The sequence below is a fragment of the Gastrolobium bilobum genome, unplaced genomic scaffold (genome assembly GCF_033153095.1).
Source record: "Gastrolobium bilobum isolate Gb01-03AN ecotype WA unplaced genomic scaffold, APGP_CSIRO_Gbil_v1 utg9368, whole genome shotgun sequence".
In the NCBI taxonomy this organism is placed as follows: domain Eukaryota; kingdom Viridiplantae; phylum Streptophyta; class Magnoliopsida; order Fabales; family Fabaceae; genus Gastrolobium; species Gastrolobium bilobum.
In genome coordinates this window covers 1,117-21,647 of record NW_026898673.1, presented here as the reverse complement: position 1 = coordinate 21,647, position 20,531 = coordinate 1,117, and the positions used below count along the sequence as shown (strand labels likewise).

Sequence of the window (20,531 nt, the reverse complement as noted above, 5' to 3'; positions counted from 1 at the left end):
TTCCGGAAATATATACCAAAAGGTTGAAAATTTTCCATCACTTGTTTAAGGGTCCACTTCAGATAACTATAAAAAAGAATAATGTTTTTATATAAAGTTTTTACTCTCTTGTTATGGAAAGTTTATTTGTATAATTTAAATATTAATATAATTTTCTTAAAGTTTACTTCTTGTGTAATTAAAAAATCATCCGTACATTCTATACAAAAAAAAAACATCCGTACAATTTAAATATTAATATGCTTTCATATCGTTCTCGTATGATTTGTATATCTAACAATATTTTAGGCGTTAAAGTTTTGATTTTGAATTAAATTATTACATAAAGTATATAAATATTTATTTTAAAATAATATCGTGTATGCATTATTTAATGATAATCGTCCCATTCAACAATTGATATCATTGAAGATATTTTTTAATTTAATATTATTTTTGTTGTAAAATAAATATAGATTGTAATATTTCAAAATAATAATAAATAAAATATAAAATATCTTAGATATTTAGCAAAATATCTTAGATATTTATAAAAGTAATTATTAGATTCCTTAGATTTTTATAAACGTAATGATTAAGATTCTTTAAATATTTATAAAGATAATAATTAGATTCCTTAGATTTTTATAAAAAATAATGATTACATTCTTTTTTGAAAATCTATATAAATCCCCCCTTTTGAAACTTAAGAAGGAGAGAGAGAGAGGGAGAGAGAAAAGGAAAGAAAAAAAAAAGAGAAAAGAAAATGGAAGGTAATATTAGGAGTAAACAACTCATTCACTCCTTTATTTTTAGATATTTTAGAAAGTTATGTTAGTTCTGTTTTTATCTATGTCAGGTTGAAAGTTGGTATTTTAAAATTATTTCTTTAGATGTTGTGAAGAGGTCGTTACTCTGCCAAAATTATTTTATGAATTCTTTCTACTCTTTTAATTTATTTTCTATATTTGGCTTTGTGAATTTGATAAATTTGCTTATATTAGATATGAGAATGATCTTGAATCAAGTTTATAGAAATTAAAGAATTTCTTTGGTACCAAATGAATACTAATGAAATATGTAATCTTTTACTGAATGATTCTGATGTGACTAACACACAAGGGGATCAAAATGGTTATAGGGTAAGAGACGCCTTATCATGGCTTGAGCTCCGCCATACAGAACCTTTCACATACAGAACCCACAGAATTTGGGCGCTCCAGAATTGAGCATTAATCATTTCAGTTAAAGATTACACGTTCCTATATATGTATCTAGAACCCACAAAGTTTGGTAGAACCCACAAAAGTTTGGGTATGGTTGAATGAAGAATCCAAAAAGATCTTGGCTTATATTTATTGTTTATGATATTATTTTCTTATTATAAATTTTATTCTGTGAGAATGATATTTTTCATTAAAGTGGCTGGATTGGTTATAGTTCGAAAATCCCAATATTACTGAGATATATCTTACGTATGTTTGTTTTTATGCTAATCTTTTCAGAGTAAACAGGTCAGTATGTGTAGCTTTGGAGTAGGGTAAAACACTATGGTTAAAGACTTTGAAGACTATACGGAGCTTAGTGGAGCAATTATAGAAAAATATATATTTCTTTTTAGTTTAGATTATGATGTATTTCTGATGTGATAGTGAACTTGACTTCTGTATAATTAGGTTTTTTGAATATTTTGTCATATGCCTTATTTCATATCCGTTGCATTAGAATTTCATTATAATTCTCGTTATCTTATTTAAAATAAGATTTAAGAAATAATGTGATATCCTCTATCCTAGTCAGTTGTAGACGATGTTATATTTTAAGCTATCAGAGCACAAAAATTCAGGTAAACAAAAGACTTAAATTAGATGTTGATTGATATTTTGTCATGTGTCATACATATTTTGAATTATCAGTGTTGAGCCTGGCCAACTCACTACCATGAAACAATATATATAGATCTATGGCAGATACAAGACAAACATCTTCAACCTCTAAACCAGCAATTAACCCAGTAACTGATGTGTTTAACAAGGGTGGCAGAAGATCTTAGAGAACAGGCTGTAACAAATTAGCAAATTATTCAGGAGTTTAGGAAGGATCGTGCAACCAGAAACCATACTTATAACTCTGAAAGTGAAAGTGGACCTAGATCTGTGAATGCTGAAGGAGGACCTAATCCTGATTACAAAGGATTAACTGAATTTCGTAAACATAAATCTTTCACTTTTCGTGAAAATTATAACCCTGAGGCAGCTGTGGAATGGGTGAAAGAATTTGAGAAAATATTCCTGGTATTGGACTGTCCTATTATTCATCAAATAAATTTTGCCACACATATATTGATTGAAGAAGCAGAACATTGGTGGACAAATACCAAAAGGTATTTCCGAAGCCAAGGAACGAAGATTACTTGGACAATTTTTAAAGATTCTTTTTTGGAAAAATATTTTCCTCAGAGTATAAGAAACAGAAAAGAAATATAATTTTTTGGATTAAAATAAGAAAATATGACTGTTGGAGAATATGTGGCAAAATTTGAGGAACTATCCAGATACTCTAATTATGTACATAATCAACCTAATGAGGAATGGTTGACAACTAAGTTTGAATCTGGATTAAAACCTGAATTAAAAAGTATGATAATAGGACATCAAATAAGAAATTTTTCATCATTAATAAATAGGTGCATGGACATTGAAGCAAGCATGAAGGAAGCTGAGGAGGCAAGGGAGAAAATCAAGGCTTCAAATCGGAGAATGAATGATGACAACAACGAAGAAAGGTTTCCACAAGCACAGGACATGGAAACCAACTTTGCTAATAATGAAGGAAGAGAAAATGGGAAACAGATAAATTCTTAAATTCAGATATGTCTTAAGTGCAAGAAAAATCATAATGGAGAATGTCTAGCAGGAAAAGGCGTATGTTTTAAGTGTGGAAAGTCATGACACCTGAAAAGGGACTGCCCTTAAAATCAAAGTCAGAATTCATCCAATCAACCTGTAACAAAGGAAAGAGTTTTTACTCTTAGTGGTTAGGAAGCAGTTTAAACTTAGTATAAGTTATCAATTTTTATTCTACCTTCTCATCTTGAAGTTTTCATTCCCACTAGGAAAAAAAAGACAACTATTTCAAGTTTGTGGAAATTATTTTATTTAAAAGGGAAGTTAGTTGAGATAAATTTAGTTTATTTGTCTATAATAGATGTACTTTTAGCATAAAACAGTTATTTTCTCACTGAGTAAATTACAAATAATTATACAACTTATTTAGATTTTTTCTAGAAGATATGTCGCAACGGAAGCGTGGTGGATTTTAGGTAATTAAATTTTTTTCTGAAATATATTTTAGAAGGTATGTCTAAATTTTGAGGATAAAATTTTAATTAAGATAGGAGAAATGTAATATTTCAAAATAAGAATAATAATAAGTAAAATATAAAATATCTTAGATATTTAGAAAAAAAATCTTAGATATTTAGTAAAATATCTTAGATATTTATAAAAGTAATGATTAGATTCCTTAAATTTTATAAACGTAATTATTAAGATTTCTTATATATTTATAAAAATAATGATCAGATTCCTTAGATTTTTATAAATGAAATGATTAAGATTCAGATATTTATAAAGGTAATGATTAGATTCCTTAGATTTTTATAATAAGTTATTATTACATTCCTATTTGAAAATCAATATAAAGCCCCCCTCCTTTTGAAACTTTAGAAGAAGAAGAGAGAGAAAGAAAAAAAAAAGGGAAGGTAATATTGGAAGTAAACAACTCATTTTCTCTTTTATTTTTAAAGTTTAATTTTAGATATTTTAGAAAGCTATGTTGGTTATGTTTTTGTCTATGTCATGTTGAAAGTTGGTATTTTATTTAAATGTTGTGAAGATGTCATTACTCTGCCAAAATTATTTTATGAATTCTTTCTACTCTTTTAATTTATTTTCTATATTTGGCTTTGTGAATTTGATAAATTTACTTATATTAGATATAAGAATGATCTTGAATCAAGTTTATAGAAATTGAAGAATTTCTTTGGTGCCAAATGAATACTAATGGAATATGTAATCTTTTACTGAATGATTCTGATGTGACTCACCCACAAGGGAATCATAATAGTTATAGGGTAAGGGACGTCTTATCATGGTTTCAGCTCCACCATACAGAACCTTTCACATACAGAATCCACAGAATTTGGATGCTCCAGAATTGAGCATTAGTCATTTCAGTTAAATATTACACGTTCCTGTATATCTATCTAGAACCCACAAAAGTTTAGGTATGGTTGAATGAAGAACCCACAAAGGTCTGGGCTTATATTTATTGTTTATGATATTATTTTCTTATTATAAATTTTATTCTGTGAGAATGATATTTTTCACTAAAGTAGCTGGATTGGTTATAGTTCAAAAATCTCAATATTACTGAGTTTATCTCACGTGCTAACATTTTCAAAGTAAACAGGCCAATATGTGTAGCTTTGGAGTATGGTAAAGCACTATGGTTAAAGACTTTGAAGACTATACGGAGCTTAGTGGAGCAATTAATAGAAAAAAAATGTTTCTTTTCAGTTTATATTATGATGTCATTATGATGTAATAGTGAACTTGACTTCTGTGTAATTGGATTTTATGAATATTTATTTTGTCATATGTCTTATTTCACATTCGTTGCATTAGAATTTCATTATAATTCTCGTTATCTTATTTAAAATAAGATTTAAGAATTAATGTGATATTCTCTATCCTAGTCAATTGTAGAGGATGTTACATAGATAATTGGGAGAAAATATGGAGATAAGAAAGATAAGGGAAAATCTATTCTTATTGTCTTATCATGCCCTTTGATGCCTCTTTTTTTTTTTGGAGTTACCCAACCCTAATTATCTCTTTGAGACGAGTTGGCTCCCTCCGGTATCCCCACGAGCTTCGACTCTTTGAGCCGGCTATGAGACTAATCCGGAGTGCGGGGGAACAGTGATGGCTAAAGGTTCAGCCCCCTCCCCAAGAATGCATTCAGCGGGAATCGAACACATATCCAACCCCACTAACTCAGCGCTAAGTTACCAACTGAGCTGCACCCATTGGGTACCCTTTGATGCCTCTATTTACATATTCACAAGACAAGGACGGTTACAATATAATAAAGACCACAATTACTTATCCAATGGTTACAGAACATTCAATGGTCATGGACAGCCAACAATCAATATTATTTATAAAAATTTTCACAATTTTCCTTTTTTATAATCTTAAAAACGATTGATACGTATTAAAAAGTGCACAAGACTCTAGTTTACCAGTAGTAATGTTGGTTTACCCAAATCCAATTTCTACGTGTTGGGCAACACACCTGTACCGTTGGGATATACAAGCTCAATATGTTCCCTTTGGGGGATGAAGGTCACTGTATAAGTTATACCACTAGCACAGGTAAAGACCAAGCTAGACAACACTGTCCCAAGTATGAATATTGCTATCAGAAAGAGGGGTGTGTGTGTGAGACTTATAGGCTTGTAAACTGACAGGTTAACGATACATAAGATGTCCCTCTCTGGTCTTGAGGGGGGTATTTATAAGAGGGTGAGGTATCTGCTTGGTGTGGGTAAGTGATGGATGTCAACCCTCCTCGGGGGATGCTAGGGATGGCTAACACTGTTGCGGTAGCAGTGGTGCAGTCCCTGCATTGGAGGTGGCAGTTGCTGATATTATCTCTATAGGAGGGGGTTACTATTTATGGTATCTGGGGCGATCTCCAGCAGGGTTGACATCCCAAGGTGAGATATTTTGGTGTCTCACCTTGGGGGTATTGTCGCCTAGGGAACAAGATGGAAGGAGGGTTGATAGTGACTGGTCAGCAGGGCTGACGTGAAGGTGATAAAGAGGCTTGGGCTTGAATTATTGGGCCGCCTAGATGCGGGCCATCCGGAACAACACCCTTTCATTCATTTTGTATTTTGGTCCTAGTCAATTTTTTAATAGTTATTTTATATAAATGAACCCCCAACAAGATTTTTAAAATAATCTTTTATTGATAAATTAAAAAATTAATTTTAATATATTGTTAAAATTAAAAAATATTAATAATTTATTGTTATATTATTTGGTAAATTTAACACATATTTAAACTAATTAAATGGAATATTAACTTTTAATATCAAAAAAGTTTTACCCTATTCTTGCGTTGCGTCAATATCAAACTAAAATACTTTCAAATTGATTATATTACATATTATTTGATTATGTCCAACTCAGCACAGGACTTGATCTCTGATTGGCTGGTGCACGTTGTATTTTTTTTTTGCGTTCACACGTAATAGGGCAGGAGTGTTGTCGTTTTGTTGCGTTGCGCTTGCAGAGACGAGAAAGGGAACAAAATTCTTCAAAGGTTTCAGTTTTTAGGATCTGGGAGGCATCTCTCACTTGCCCAGAACCATAATTCTCTTAATTTTCAGTTCAGAATCCTCGAAAGTGAAAAAAATAAAAACCCCAAAAAAGAAAAATGATGGAGCAGAGAAAGAGAAGCGCGGAGATGTGGATGATTTTGATGTGCTTGATGCTTAGCTTCTTCAGTCGTATTGAATCTCTATCCGTGACGGTGAACGATGTCGAGTGTGTCTACGAGTATGTGCTCTACGAAGGTGACACCGTTTCAGGAAACTTTGTTGTCGTCGACCATGACATTTTCTGGAACTCCGATCACCCTGGCATCGATTTCACGGTGAGTGTAACCTCAATTCCCTGTGATCAGTTCGCCGGTTTCGTTTTCGTTTTTTGGGGTGCCTTTCTGATCTAATAATTGTCTTACACAATTGCTAATTGCTGGTATTTTTTTTGCTGAGGGGAATTTTATTTATTTATTTATTTGCTTCTATTGGGTATCTCAATATCTTATATTTTTATTATTTATTTATTTATTTTGTGAGGGGGTTAAATCTTGGGTTCTCCACAGGAAGAGTTGACATAGTTGTAATGGGCACTTCTCAATTGAGTGATCTTTAGCAATTTTTGGGTTTTTAAGAGCAATTTTGCTATATTTGTAATGAAGATGAATTATGATCTGTATACCATCATATATACATATTTGAAGTACAGGTGACAAAGGGAGTTCTTTTACTGCTATAAGCAAACGAAACACAAAAGGAATTGCCATTTTAACTAAAAGTAATACTAAAAGTAATGAATTTGGTTAAGCTTCAGAAAGCAATTTATGGCTACTACCAAGATAAGTTGGAAGCCTCTAATGAAATTTCTCTATATATACCAAGCCTCCAATGATGAATGATCACCCTTGAGTCCTTGAATATCAATACCTTTTTTGCACGGATGTTAACTGATATTTGGAAATCATTCTCCATGTTCTTTCAAAAGGAGAGAGGTTGAAAGATTTGTTACAAAGTCAGTTGGAAACTGCATGGTGGAAAAAGTGATGGCTGATGAATGTCGAAGGAAGGAATAGGAAGAAAAAATAACTTAAGGAATTCATGTACTTTTTTTTCTGTTATTTCCATCTGGTTAATGCCGATATTTGAATGGATGGCCTTTATTTTCTGCACCTAGTTAGATTTATTCTTCAGTATTTTATGATTTTATTGACTGTGGGATGCAGCTTGAGACCTGGAGGTGTCGCTATATCTTTATAAGCTGTGGGATACACGTTGGCAACCTTGAGTACTCTTATGTTTCCTGATTTGAATTTGTAATCAATTAGGAGTTGATTTTTAATCAATTAGGAAACATAAGAGGGTTTCTGTGTAAGAATGATGTGTGCTAACAAGTATCTTAGGAAGTACATTGGAAGCAGTCTTTGGTTACTGATTTGTATGAATCCATTGTGGCTGAGCAGTCATTAGCTGGCAGTATGACCTGCCCAAAATTGCATATTGTTTTTGTAACTTTAGCTTTTCAGATATTCTAATTTTGCGGTTATCCGCAGGTGACATCTCCTGGAGGTAATACTGTGAACAATATCAAGGGAACCTCTGGGGACAAGTTTGAATTTAAAGCCCCAACACATGGAATGTATAAATTTTGTTTTCATAACCCATACTCAACACCTGAGACTGTTTCTTTCTACATCCATGTTGGTCATATTCCCTCTGAGCATGACCTTGCCAAAGATGGTATGTTCTCTGTGTAAGAGGTTTTCTTAGTAGATTCTACTATCCTATTATCTTATTTATATGTTTAGGTACTAAACAGTACAGTCATTTACTATTTACCTGAGGTACATCTCGACGTTTGTGAAGAATAATCCAAGTGTTCCTTTTTTGTTCTATTTTTCAGTTTTGGGGTTTAACTTCAATTTTGATGGTTTGCAGAGCATTTGGACCCAATTAATGTTAAAATTGCTGAGCTCAGAGAGGCACTAGAGTCTGTTACATCTGAACAAAAGTACTTGAAAGCTCGTGATACAAGGCATCGTCATAGTAAGTATTTTTCTCTTCCATGAACTGGCACTGTTCTGCTTGGGGATTTTAGGTCGTTGTAGTAGTGATATTATTCTTGCAATCAAGTATGCATTCATAGAATTTATGGACACATTTGTAATTTTTCCTCTTCATAATAGGGATGATTCCCAGACATTAGGATCTTTAATCTATTTTGAGATTAGTGTTGTTCAGTTTTAGTAACAAGTTGTCATGGGAGGCTTCTGTGATAGCTAACATCACTTCCTTCAGGAATGAGTTCTCCTCTTGGTTTCAGCTCTTATAACGAAATGGATAGGAACATTATATCTTTAGTATATAGTTTCATATTTTGAAAATAATCTGAACACAGCAGCAGCTACCTTGTTCTGACTCAACTCCCTTTTTGTTTGTAGCGAACGAGAGCACACGTAAGCGTGTTATATTCTATACTGTAGGAGAGTACATTCTCTTGGCTGCTGTTAGTGCACTGCAAGTCTTATACATCAGGCGCCTATTCGGCAAGTCAGTGGCATATAACCGTGTTTGAGTCTCCTCATTGGCATTATGGTTTCCATCTTTAGCTGCAGGGGGGTTAGGTTTACACATGTTTTCTTTGTGAAACAATGTAATCCTTTGGTGAACACTTTTTATCTCTTTCCAACAGAGACATGACTTGTATTTTGGTGCCCAGCAAGATTTTAAAATTCCTTAGTTTGAATTTCAGTGGATTGACAGAAATTAAACCATTTGGGAGAAATACTACTGCGTTTGAGAAATCGTAATCCTATACTTTATGATATATTGTATCTCTCAAGCAATATAAGATATGTGGTCTCATATTGCTTGCTTTGATATGTTCTTCTAAGATTTGGCTCCCTAAAATGAAAGGGATCTCAATTTCTTATGACAAAATTAACGATTGATATTATAACAAATATATACACATGTATAATAAATTATAAATTTTGGTGAAATTTGTTCTCTTAATTTTCTTTTAAATAATTGAGCCTTTTATTATTATTAAGTGAATTCCTCACCAGCCAAATCCGAGATTCTATTACTTGAAATATATGGGTACCGCGCTGAAAATCCAATGCATTTTTAAGAAAAGGTAAGTAACTTGGTGGAAACTAGCCATAATCTAATTGGTTTAAGCTCGGCAAGACTGGTAGGTGCAATTTAGTTTAAATTTTTCTAAAAAGATCCACAAGCTTCAGATATATTTTTGAAAATGAGTGTAGAGCCAGATATCTGATTAAATTTATAATCTCAACAACAAATATATCATTGTTAGACAAATTTTTATCATCACTTTTTTTATATATATAAAATTGAGATAAGATATTATGTCTATTTTTTTATGCCTACTTTAATTATTCATCTTCAACCTCATTAAATTAGAATTTAGAGAGAAAAAAGTAAAAATTAATAAGTAAAGTAAACATGGAAAAAAAGTAGTTAGACGTAAAATATTCTATCCTTATAAAATTAGAGTTTTATAAGAGTTATCTTGTAGGAAAAATGATTGTGTTATGTTATAGAGATTCGTTTTGTGTCCCGTAGTTTTTTTTGTTTTTCCTTCAAAACATGTGGGTCTCACAAAATATTGTGTGTGTAAAAAAAATTTTGTGATCGTATTAAATAATGAATGCAAATTCCATAAAATTATAATAAAATTAATCAACTTATAATGTGATGCTAACGGTGAAATGCAAACGGCGCGTTTAAGTAACTGCTGCACAGTAAAATTACCGAATTAGCCTTTATATTTATGCTCGAGAGAGGAGAGGGTGCAGTGTTGGTGGGTGGAGAAGAAGCAGAGAGCATGAGAAATCGTTGAGTTGACTCAGTGGAGAGCGATGCGATGGAGGAAAAGAGTGAGTGCTTCGAGTGTCTTCAACTTCGAATCAACTCGGATTTCTCTGATCAATTCGTCTTCAATTATGCCAACTCCACCTCTGCTTTTCCTTTCGGATCGTCAGCTATCGTCCATGTCTCTCTCTCTCTCTCTCTCTGAATTTTCGAATCAATTTTTTTTTTTTTCTGTATCTATCTTTTTAATTATATTTTATTGGTTATTGGAAAGTAGATTTCTGGTACAGCAGGTGGTGAAACTTCGGATGGTCAATTTATATTGCAGTACATGCCTAGTCATGAGAAGAATTGTTTTACCAATTATGTGTAAGATTCATGTCCTTCATCATCTTTTATTTTATTTTATTTTGTGAATTATCTTCTTTTCTTTTTTTAATGATGGTTTTGTGAATTACTTCGAGAGATGTTTTGACGTGGTCTGTTTGTGCTTGTTCATTTTTGGCATAAAATAAGTTACTGATTTTTTAGTTCTTGGTTGGGTTTGTTGTTGTGAAATAAATGGTGTGTTAGAAGCAATAAACTCTTGTTCTGTTTTTGCAGAAATGAATATATTTTGGATAGCAGTGAAAGCACTAGAAGTAATGATGCTGATATTGGAGGCAGTCAATGTAATAATGTGGTTAATGGTGAAACCAGAAATGCTTCTTGTAATCATTCAGGAAGGTTTTCTTGCTCGAGGACAATCACTTCACTTGCCCCGATTGCTCGTGTGGGAATGTCTTCCTATTCTACATTTCAAGAGGTCGCCACTGATTTCTCGTCTGGATTAATTGAAGATCATGTGTTAGATTCACTCGATCTCTTCATTGAAGGGAAAGCATCTGGAAGGGACAGTATAAATTTCCTTAGTTTACTCGGGTTGCCATCATTTAAGGAAGATACTTTTCCAGGCACTTTGAGGCATCCAAACGTAGCTCCTGTCCTTGCAATTTTTAAAACATCTGATCACATTAACATGGTGCTTCCAAAGACTCCATACAACTTGGAAAGTATTCTTCATTTTAACCCCAATGCCTTAAAGTCTGATTGGAACAGAAGATTTCTTATATATCAGCTACTCTCGGCCTTATTGTACTTACATGGTTTAGGGCTTTCCCACGGTAATATATGCCCATCCAATATCATGGTGACTGACTCGTTATGGTCTTGGCTGAGATTATGGAATGAACCAGCATTGGAATCTAATTTAACTTTGCAAAAGAGTGAAAGCATTAATTCTAAACCTGCAAAAATTGGTTGTTCTAATGGTGGGTGTCGTTCTAATGGCCTTTATGCTGATCTAAAGCTCTCGCCATCAATAGATTGGCATTCTAGCTTCCATCAATGGTGGAGAGGAGAACTAAGTAATTTTGAGTATTTACTCATCTTAAACAGATTAGCTGGAAGAAGGTGGGGGGACCATACATTTCATCCAGTAATGCCTTGGGTAATTAATTTTAGCTCAAAACCTGATGATAACTGTGATGCAGGGTGGCGAGACTTGAGCAAGAGCAAATGGCGCTTGGCTAAAGGTGATGAACAGTTGGATTTCACCTATTCAACATCCGAAATCCCTCATCATGTGTCAGATGAATGTCTGTCTGAATTGGCTGTCTGCAGTTATAAAGCAAGAAGGCTGCCTTTGAGTGTTCTCCGAATGGCTGTTCGTTCAGTGTATGAACCTAATGAATATCCTTCCACAATGCAGAGGCTCTATCAATGGACCCCCGATGAATGCATTCCGGAGTTTTACTGTGATGCCCAAATTTTTAGGTCAATACATGATGGTATGGCTGATTTAGCTGTACCTTCTTGGGCAGAGAGTCCTGAGGATTTCATTAAATTGCATCGCGATGCATTAGAAAGTAATAGGGTGTCATTTCAACTCCATCATTGGATAGACATAACCTTTGGGTACAAAATGTCTGGCCAGGCAGCTATTGCTGCTAAGAATGTTATGCTTCCTCTTTCAGAACCCATGATGCCAAGATCAACTGGACGTCGTCAGCTCTTTACGCGACCACACCCCATTCGGTATGCCACATCTAGAATAACTCGTAATGGTACTAATAAATATACCAAAGTTTGGAGCCAAACAAATGAAATGCAGCGAGAGACATCTCTTCTATCTGAAACTGCTTATCTACAAGAACTAGAACAAGCATCTGCATTTGCTGAACATGCTAGGCATTTGAATGCTTGTTACCATAATCCCTTAAATCAAACAGAGAGGAACATCTCATCGTCGGGAGATCCAACAACAGAGACATTTACTAGAAGTATAAGCAAACTATCTTTGATTGACAGAAATTACCGGGTGCCATATAAAATGAATCTAATTTCTTTTCTTCAACAAATGAAAGAGGAAGATGAAGGGTTCTCAGGATATCCAGACTTGCTACTTTGGAGGCAGAAATTATCTTCTTCAAGACTTGGCTCTGAAGATGTTGCTAAGGACATATTTTCTGTTGGTTGTCTCTTAGCTGAACTTCATCTATGCAGGCCACTCTTTGATTCAATCTCATTGGCAATATACTTGGAGGATGGAACCTTGCCAGGATTTCTGCAGGAACTACCTCCTCATGTTAGATTACTTGTTGAAGCATGCATCCAAAAGGATTGGATGAGGTATCAATATGTTTGCGTGCATGTACAAGTACAATTGAATACATGAATTTGGCTTTTTTAGGTATGATTTTTTTGGGTTGTTTTTCCTATCATGTTATTGAAGTATTTATTTTTGCTATATAGGAGGCCATCAGCCAAAATTCTTCTGGAATCACCTTATTTTTCAAAGATAGTCAAGTCCTCCTACTTGTTTCTTGCTCCACTCCAGCTTGTAGCTAAACATGAAACCCGTCTTCGTTATGCTGCAAATCTTGCAAATCAGGGAGCTCTCAGGGAAATGGGCACATTTGCAGCTGAAATATGCGCCACTTATTGCTTACCTCTTGTATTGAATTCTGTTAATGATATTGAAGCTGAATGGGCTTATATACTACTGAAAGAATTCATGAAATGCTTAACAACACAAGCAGTCAAAACATTGATCTTGCCAGCCATACAGAAAATTTTGCAGGCTAGTTGCAAACTTGTTTTTGTGAATTTTGTTCTGTCTGTAGATCTTTTCATTTCTTTCTTCCTTTTTGGTTTATTTCATGTGACTTCTTATTTAGACATTTTTTTACAGACCACGGGTTATTTACATTTAAAGGTTTCCCTTTTACAAGATTCATTTGTGCGTGAAATATGGAATCAAGTTGGTAAACAAGCATACCTGGAAACTATTCACCCATTGGTCTTGTCAAACTTGTATATTTCTCCAGATAAAAGTTCAGCTGCCTCTGCTTCGGTGCTTCTAATTGGTTCTAGTGAGGAGATTGGTGTACCTATTACCATCCATCAGGTTTTTTAGTTTTTCAACAATCTTCAGTACTATGTTTTCCTTTGTCTACATGTGCATTCCCACTTATGTGCAATCATCATTGTTTTACTAACCTTTCATTCTTCAATCAGACAATTTTGCCTCTTGTTCATTGCTTTGGGAAAGGACTATGTGCTGATGGCATTGATGTGCTGGTCAGAATTGGTATTCTTAGTTTCTTTGCTTTCATATTTTTCCATCTTTTCATTACTGAGACCCTCAGTTTGTAATCTCCTTCCATTTTTTAACTTCTCAGGTGGCATTTTTGGGGAATCTTTTATCGTCAAACAGATGCTACCACTACTGAAAAATGTTTTCCGTTCCTTCATTGATGTATCATGCATGAATAAGCCTGATCCTGTCCAGAGTTGGAGTGCTTTAGCACTTATTGATTGTATGATGACTTTAGATGGTCTTGTAGCGTTCTTGACAGAAGAGGTCATTGTAAAGGAGCTGCTTGAAGTATGGTTCTTTTTCTTTTTTTTAGGCTTCAAAATGCTTTAATCGCCAGTAAATATTTATAACAATTAATTGTTGACTGTGTTTTAAATACACAGGACCTTAGTAGTATGCACATTGGGGTTCTTATGCAGAAACAGATGGAAATTGCAGTGCTTCAGGTTCTTCAAATTATCCATTGGTTTGTTTTGGATCCATCACCCATTCCTTGGTTCCATTGGCTCTAATTGGCATCTTAGCTTTACCCATACCTTACCTAAGACTTTTTACTTTTTTATACTGTCGATTGTAAGTTACCAAGGAATTATTCAGTTAAACGTTATTATATTTGGATTTTTTTATGCCTTGTTTTAATTGGAAAGATAAAAATGAAGAGATATGGTGTGGATGATTGAGGTTTGTTCCTTGACTCAGGGGTATTGAAAACGAGCATTGCACATTAAACAGTCTTTGGCACTCCTTCTAAATTGTTTGTGTGCAATTCACAAAGTTATATTTCAAACTCTTTAGTGAGCTTGTTCCTGCCTTTTATTTAGCTTGTATCCTGATAGTGTGGTGATGTTTTACTCCATTTCATTGCCATATCCATTAACTAATCCCTTAAATTGTTTAAATAATGCTGGTTGCATTCTGTTTGTCAGGTTGCTGCTACTACTCTCTTTGGAATTTGTCAGCGGATTGGGGCAGATTTGACTGCATTGCATATTCTTCCAAAACTTAAAGAACTATTTGATGAGCTTGCTTTCTCCCAGGAAATTTCTAAAGGTTCGACTACTGTTGGCAGAAACTTGAAGGTTGACAAATTAAGAATTGGTGGGCACTTGCAAATTGAAAGTCGTATGGATCTAGTGTGAGTGTCAAATCTGCTTTCTAGACTAGGTTTTATTCTGGGAAAAATTGCTTCCTCTCTTGGCTATCTAGTGCAAAACTAGAACTGTGGTTAGATGAGAGGAGAGAATGGTGCCCAAGAAGGAAATCATGCAAGACTAAACAGGAATGAAAGTTTTTTTGAGTCATATTAGTTGTTTATATCAAATCTAAAAATAAATTGTACTAAACCCCCTTTTATAGTGAAAGGCAATATAATCCTGCATATGATAGGAAGATTTCCTTCCGACAAATCCTAGATCAAATAGACAAAGACAATATCTGTGGTTAGGCGGTTCTAATTGTTAGATATATGGGGATGTTTCCGTTAGTCTTATTGCTTTAATTATATTATTTTGTACAGTTGTAGAAGCTTGTAGAACAAGCTCTCTTGATAAAATTGAGAGCAGTGTCTGAACATGACATGAACTCCATCCTTCTCCTTTGGGTTTTTCTCTATCTGTTAATACTAATAATGAATAAACAAAATCCATATTTATAACACCAAATAAAAAAATGGATTGTTTAATTAATCTGCTTAACTAAACAAAATAGATAATAATAGATCGCTTGAGCTTATTTCTAAAATATCCTTGTGTATATATACACCCACTATAAGCATCAATTTAACTATGCTACCCTGGTTATTTGGCTTTATTACAGTTTACATCCTGATTTACAAAAGTTATACACATTTCTACCCAATTTAATATTACATTTTGTACTGTCCCACCTGTCATCATAATAAGGGGTTTACTCAGGTTATCTCATAATTCGACATGAGAGAAGCACATGACTAATAGATGGAAAAATGACTTGAAAGGTCAATTAATCCCCTTCAATCATCATTTGAGCTCAGCCTAGGAGACACAAACTCGTCATATTTGGCGCAGTCAGGTCTTCTTTTAATCCAAAAAGTCACATACTCTGCATTCACCTGAGACCGTGAGGTTTAATTTTTGATTTTGGACATTAGGTCGGGTATTGTAAAAAGTCTTAAAATCAGGTGGATATATGCTTAATTTTGTAAAATCAGGGGAAAGTGCATTCGCACCGATAAGTCCATGTGTCATCAAAGTGCAATTCATTCCCCACTGTAAATAGGTTGTATCATCCTAGGCCCACTTTCGAGTTTCTTTTATATAATATGTCTGTTTTAATTGCCTTATTTTCTTCCTTTATTTCTAGTATGTATAAAATCTCGTGGGTAATGTGCAGGCTGGTTCTTTATCCTTCCTTTGCATCTCTGCTTGGGATAGAGAAACTTCGTCAATGTTGTGCTACATGGTTGCTTCTTGAACAATTTCTTCTACGCAATCATAATTGGAAGGTATGCTGCATTACTTCTTTTTCTTCTGTCACATAGCCTCATGTACATCTTTCTTGTTAGCTTATTTCTACCCATTGTGGCTCAGTGGGAATATGCAGGAGAATCATCAAAAAATGGTTCAGAAAATATTATTGGTAGAAGACCTATGACCCAGGGCTTCACATCAGAATACAATCCAGCAAAGTTGTTGCTTAATGGGGTTGGATGGTCAATTCCACAATCCCAAGGAAGTAGAAGTGCCAAAAATTTGATCCCTCAGAGACGACCATTTAAAGTTCATCAAAATTCAGTAGTAATGCACGAAGGAAGGTCATACCAAATGAACCATGAACCCTGGTTTTGGTTCCCTAGTCCAGCCACCATCTGGGATGGGCCTGAATTTCTTGGGCGGGTGGGGGTTCAGAAAGACGACCTTCCATGGAAGATAAGAGCTTCTGTTATATACTCTATACGTGCACATCATGGAGCAGTAAGGTCTCTGGCTGTTCATCAAGATGAATGTACTGTTTTCACTGCAGGAATTGGTCAAGGATATAAAGGAACTGTTCAGAAGTGGGAATTGAGCCGAACTAACTGTATGTTCGGCTATTATAGCCATGAGGAGGTTTGCTACTTCATTCTTTGCTGAAAATGACACTTTTCAATCATGCAGAACTACTGCTTGATGTAGCTCACTGTAGTATTTATATAGTCCCATTGCAGAGTTTCCTATTCTGTAAAATTAATTTTCAACTATGTTATTGATTGTTGTTAGAATATTAGATATGATATGATTAGATTTGATTAGATATGATTGGATTCTGTCTTATCCGTAAATAGTCTGACGGTATTCTGACTGTATTAGGATTAGGTTTGGATTAGGTTTGGGCCTTACACTTAAGCCCATTAGGGTCTCTATATATTGTAACTCCCTGACACAGATCAATATAGAACGTATTCTTTTACATTTAAGTTGGTACCAGAGCTATTTCGTTCTGGGAACCCTCGCTTCCGCTTAGAAATCTTGTTCTTCGCTTTAAAACCTAAGCCCACTGCTTAGGAGTCATCTTTTCTTTGTCGTGCGTCCTTCCGGTAAGACATCAAGGGCTGTAAGTCCTCTCCAGGCATCTTCTGCACGTGTCCACATCCCCAAACAGTCACCGGAGCACCATCAGCCACCGTCAGCCACTGTTCAGGCTGCCGGAGTACTTTTCGGCGAGTTTTCAGTCTGGAACGAACGCGAACAGAACCCTCTCCTCCCGGCGACCTGCTCTGTGGAAGTCCGGCCACCATCGGAGTTGTCACGCGCTCTCACGCGCCTCCAGTCTTCTTCTGCGCGTGGGCTTCACGCGCCACCTTCTGCCGGCGCGTGAGCACTATTCCGGCGGCTTTTTCCGGCCGGTCTTGGACAGAGAAGCTCGTCTTCTCCTCCTCTTTCTGGATCTGTGGTTGGTTCTTTGTGGGTCTGACTTTTTGTGCGCACCTCTTCTTGATTGGTGATCCGGTTCGTTTCTCTTTATTCGGTTTGTATCTTTGTGATTTGATACTATGGCAGCAAACCCTCCAATTCATTCGGAGGTCAAGTCTCCATCTCCTCCTGTGAAAAATTCTCCCAATATCATCTCTACCAATATTGGGTCCATTACCTCTTCAAAATTGAAGGGATCTGTTAATTACAAGAACTGGGCCACCTCTGTTCGAGTTTGGTTCTTTGGACAAGGATATGGGAACCATCTCACAACTAAGTCTACTGATGTCCCTAAGGAGGACAAGTCTGATTGGGAAAAGATTGACAACCAGCTTCTGAGTATCCTCTGGCAATCCATTGATCTGATTGTCTTGGATATCTTTTATTCATTTCAAACTTGCACTGAAGTGTGGGAGGAAGCAAAAAACCTCTACACTAATGATGTTCAGCAGCTCGATTTCATCATCTCTCAGTTTATGGAATTGAGCAAATTATCCGACATTCAGATGGAGACATATATTGGCAAGAGTCGCTCTTTGATGCAGGCATATTTGGATATGCTGCCTTACCCTACTGATGCTACTGCATATCGGAAACAGGTGGAACGTCTCTTTATGGTTGCCACACTTTCTGGCCTTCCCGAAGAATATGATAATGTTCGTGATACTATCTTGACTAGTGGGGAGCCTGATCTATCCATGACGTATCAGCGTCTTCTGAATTTGAATAAGAAATCTGCTCCTGCATCGTCTTCTGCTGTTGATTCTACTGCTCTAGTTTCCCGTACTGATTTTCGCGGGCATATTGGAGGTGGACGTGGTCGTGGTAGAGGCCCAGGAGGCCGGGGCCCAGGAGGACGTAGCCCAGGAGGTCGTGGCCCAGGAGGTCCAGTCGGACGTGGTCAGCGACCTCGTTGTCATTACTGTCAGCAACTTGGTCATTATGAGGAATGCTGCTACACAAAGTATCCTCACATGCGACCTTCTTTTGCTGCTAATGTAGCTCAATCGGATACTGCTTCAAATGGTTCAGTCTCTCTCTCCTCTGAAGAATATGCAGCATTCCAGGCCCTTCTCAGGAAGTCCTCTCCTCAATCTCAGGCCTCTGCTTCAGAAACTGGTAATCCTGTTGCTTGTGTTTCTCATTCTGCATCACTTGGTCCTTGGATATTTGACTCAGGTGCTACTGATCACCTCTGTGGTAATAAGGAACTCTTTTCTTCCCTTACATATTCTAATAATTTACCCTCTTTTACTCTTGCTGATGGAACTAAGGCCCGTTCATGAGATTGGACAAATCTGTCCAACCTCCTCATTGACCTTGACATCTGTCTATTACATTCCTCACATCCCTTATAATTTAATATCGGTTAGTAAATTGATCAATTCTCTTAATTGTATTGTCACATTCTCAAACCATTCTATTTCTGTGCAGGACCCGGGTACGGGGAAGATGATTGGAGTGGGCCGTGAGTCACGGGGTCTGTTCTACCTTGATGTGCCGAGTCCTTCAGTTGCTTGTTCTCTCACAGAATCTCCTCAGCTCATCCACAGTCGTCTCGGGCATCCTAGTCTTGCGAAATTGCAGAAGATGGTTCCTCTTTTATCCGGTCTTCAAACTTTAGATTGTCAGTCATGTCAGCAAGGAAAGCACATACGCTCCTCCTTTGCTAATCGAGTCAATAAACGAGCTGATGCTCCTTTTTCAATTATTCATTCAGATGTTTGGGGTCCTAGTCGTAGTGTGTCTATTTTAGGTTTTCGGTATTTTGTCACCTTTATTGATGATTTCTCCCGTTGTACTTGGATTTATTTAATGAAAAACCGTTCTGAGTTGTTTTCTATTTATCAAAAGTTTTCTGCTGAAATTCATACTCAATTTGGTGCTTCTATTCGTATTTTACGTAGTGATAATGCTAAGAGTATGTTTCTGTTGACTTTTCTCATTTCTTAGCCACACAGGGTACTTTACACCAAACCACTTGTCCTCACACTCCACAACAAAATGGAGTAGCTGAACGTAAGAATAGACATCTCATTGAGATTGCCAGGACTCTTCTTATTCACATGCATGTTCCTCTTCACTTTTGGGCTGATGCAGTCCTTGCTTCTTGCTTTCTCATCAACCGCATGCCTTCATCTGTGCTTAATAATGATATTCCTCATAACTTATTGTTTCCAGATGTTCCTCTCTTTCCTCTATCCCCACATGTTTTTGGTTGTACCTGTTTTGTTCATGATCTCACTCCTGGTAAGGATAAGTTAACATCCAAAGCCTTTAAATGCATTTTTCTTGGTTATTCTCGTCTTCAAAAGGGTTATCGTTGTTACTCTCCTGACCTCAAGTGTTACTTAGTTTCCGCGGATGTCACCTTTTTTGATCAACAACCCTTTAATTCTATCCCATCTCCATTGTCACAGGTTGATCATGTTCTTCCTGTTCCTTTTCTTGACTTGTCTTTGCCAGATGCAGGTGCTTCTACTCCAGATAAGCAATCACCTATTGCTCCAGTACCTGAGGACCGTCCACTTCTCACTTATCAGTGTCGTAAGACAATACCTCCAGTCGACTCGACCCCTGCTGACTCATTGCCCTCTGCAGTTGATTCTTCCCCTCCGGATCCTTCACCAGAGGCTCTTCCCATTGCTCAAAGAAAAGGTACACGTACTACTCGTAACCCTTATCCTCTTTATACCTTCTTGAGCTATGATCGCCTTTCTCCTCCTCATTTCACCTTTGTTTCTAGTCTTTC

The 20,531-nt window shown here is 35.8% G+C and overlaps 2 protein-coding genes across 2 annotated transcripts; both read left to right on the top strand.

Annotated features, from left to right (window-relative positions):
• Positions 1-6,354: 6,354 nt before the first annotated feature.
• LOC133318198 (transmembrane emp24 domain-containing protein p24beta3) lies at positions 6,355-9,184 on the top strand. Its single transcript, XM_061520189.1, has 4 exons — positions 6,355-6,708; positions 7,924-8,110; positions 8,309-8,416; positions 8,812-9,184. Exons 1-4 carry the CDS (start codon positions 6,490-6,492, stop codon positions 8,943-8,945), a joined length of 648 nt encoding a protein of 215 aa, XP_061376173.1. The 5' UTR covers positions 6,355-6,489; the 3' UTR covers positions 8,946-9,184.
• Positions 9,185-10,207: 1,023 nt separating this feature from the next.
• Positions 10,208-19,603, top strand: LOC133318195 (protein GFS12-like; the record flags this gene model as incomplete). Its single annotated transcript, XM_061520183.1, has 12 exons — positions 10,208-10,391; positions 10,488-10,579; positions 10,814-12,880; positions 13,004-13,331; positions 13,443-13,658; positions 13,769-13,841; positions 13,933-14,138; positions 14,234-14,296; positions 14,777-14,985; positions 16,221-16,332; positions 16,418-16,936; positions 19,214-19,603. Coding segments are annotated over exons 1-12 (4,404 nt in total), but the record flags the coding sequence as incomplete, so codon positions are not given.
• Positions 19,604-20,531: the final 928 nt, after the last annotated feature.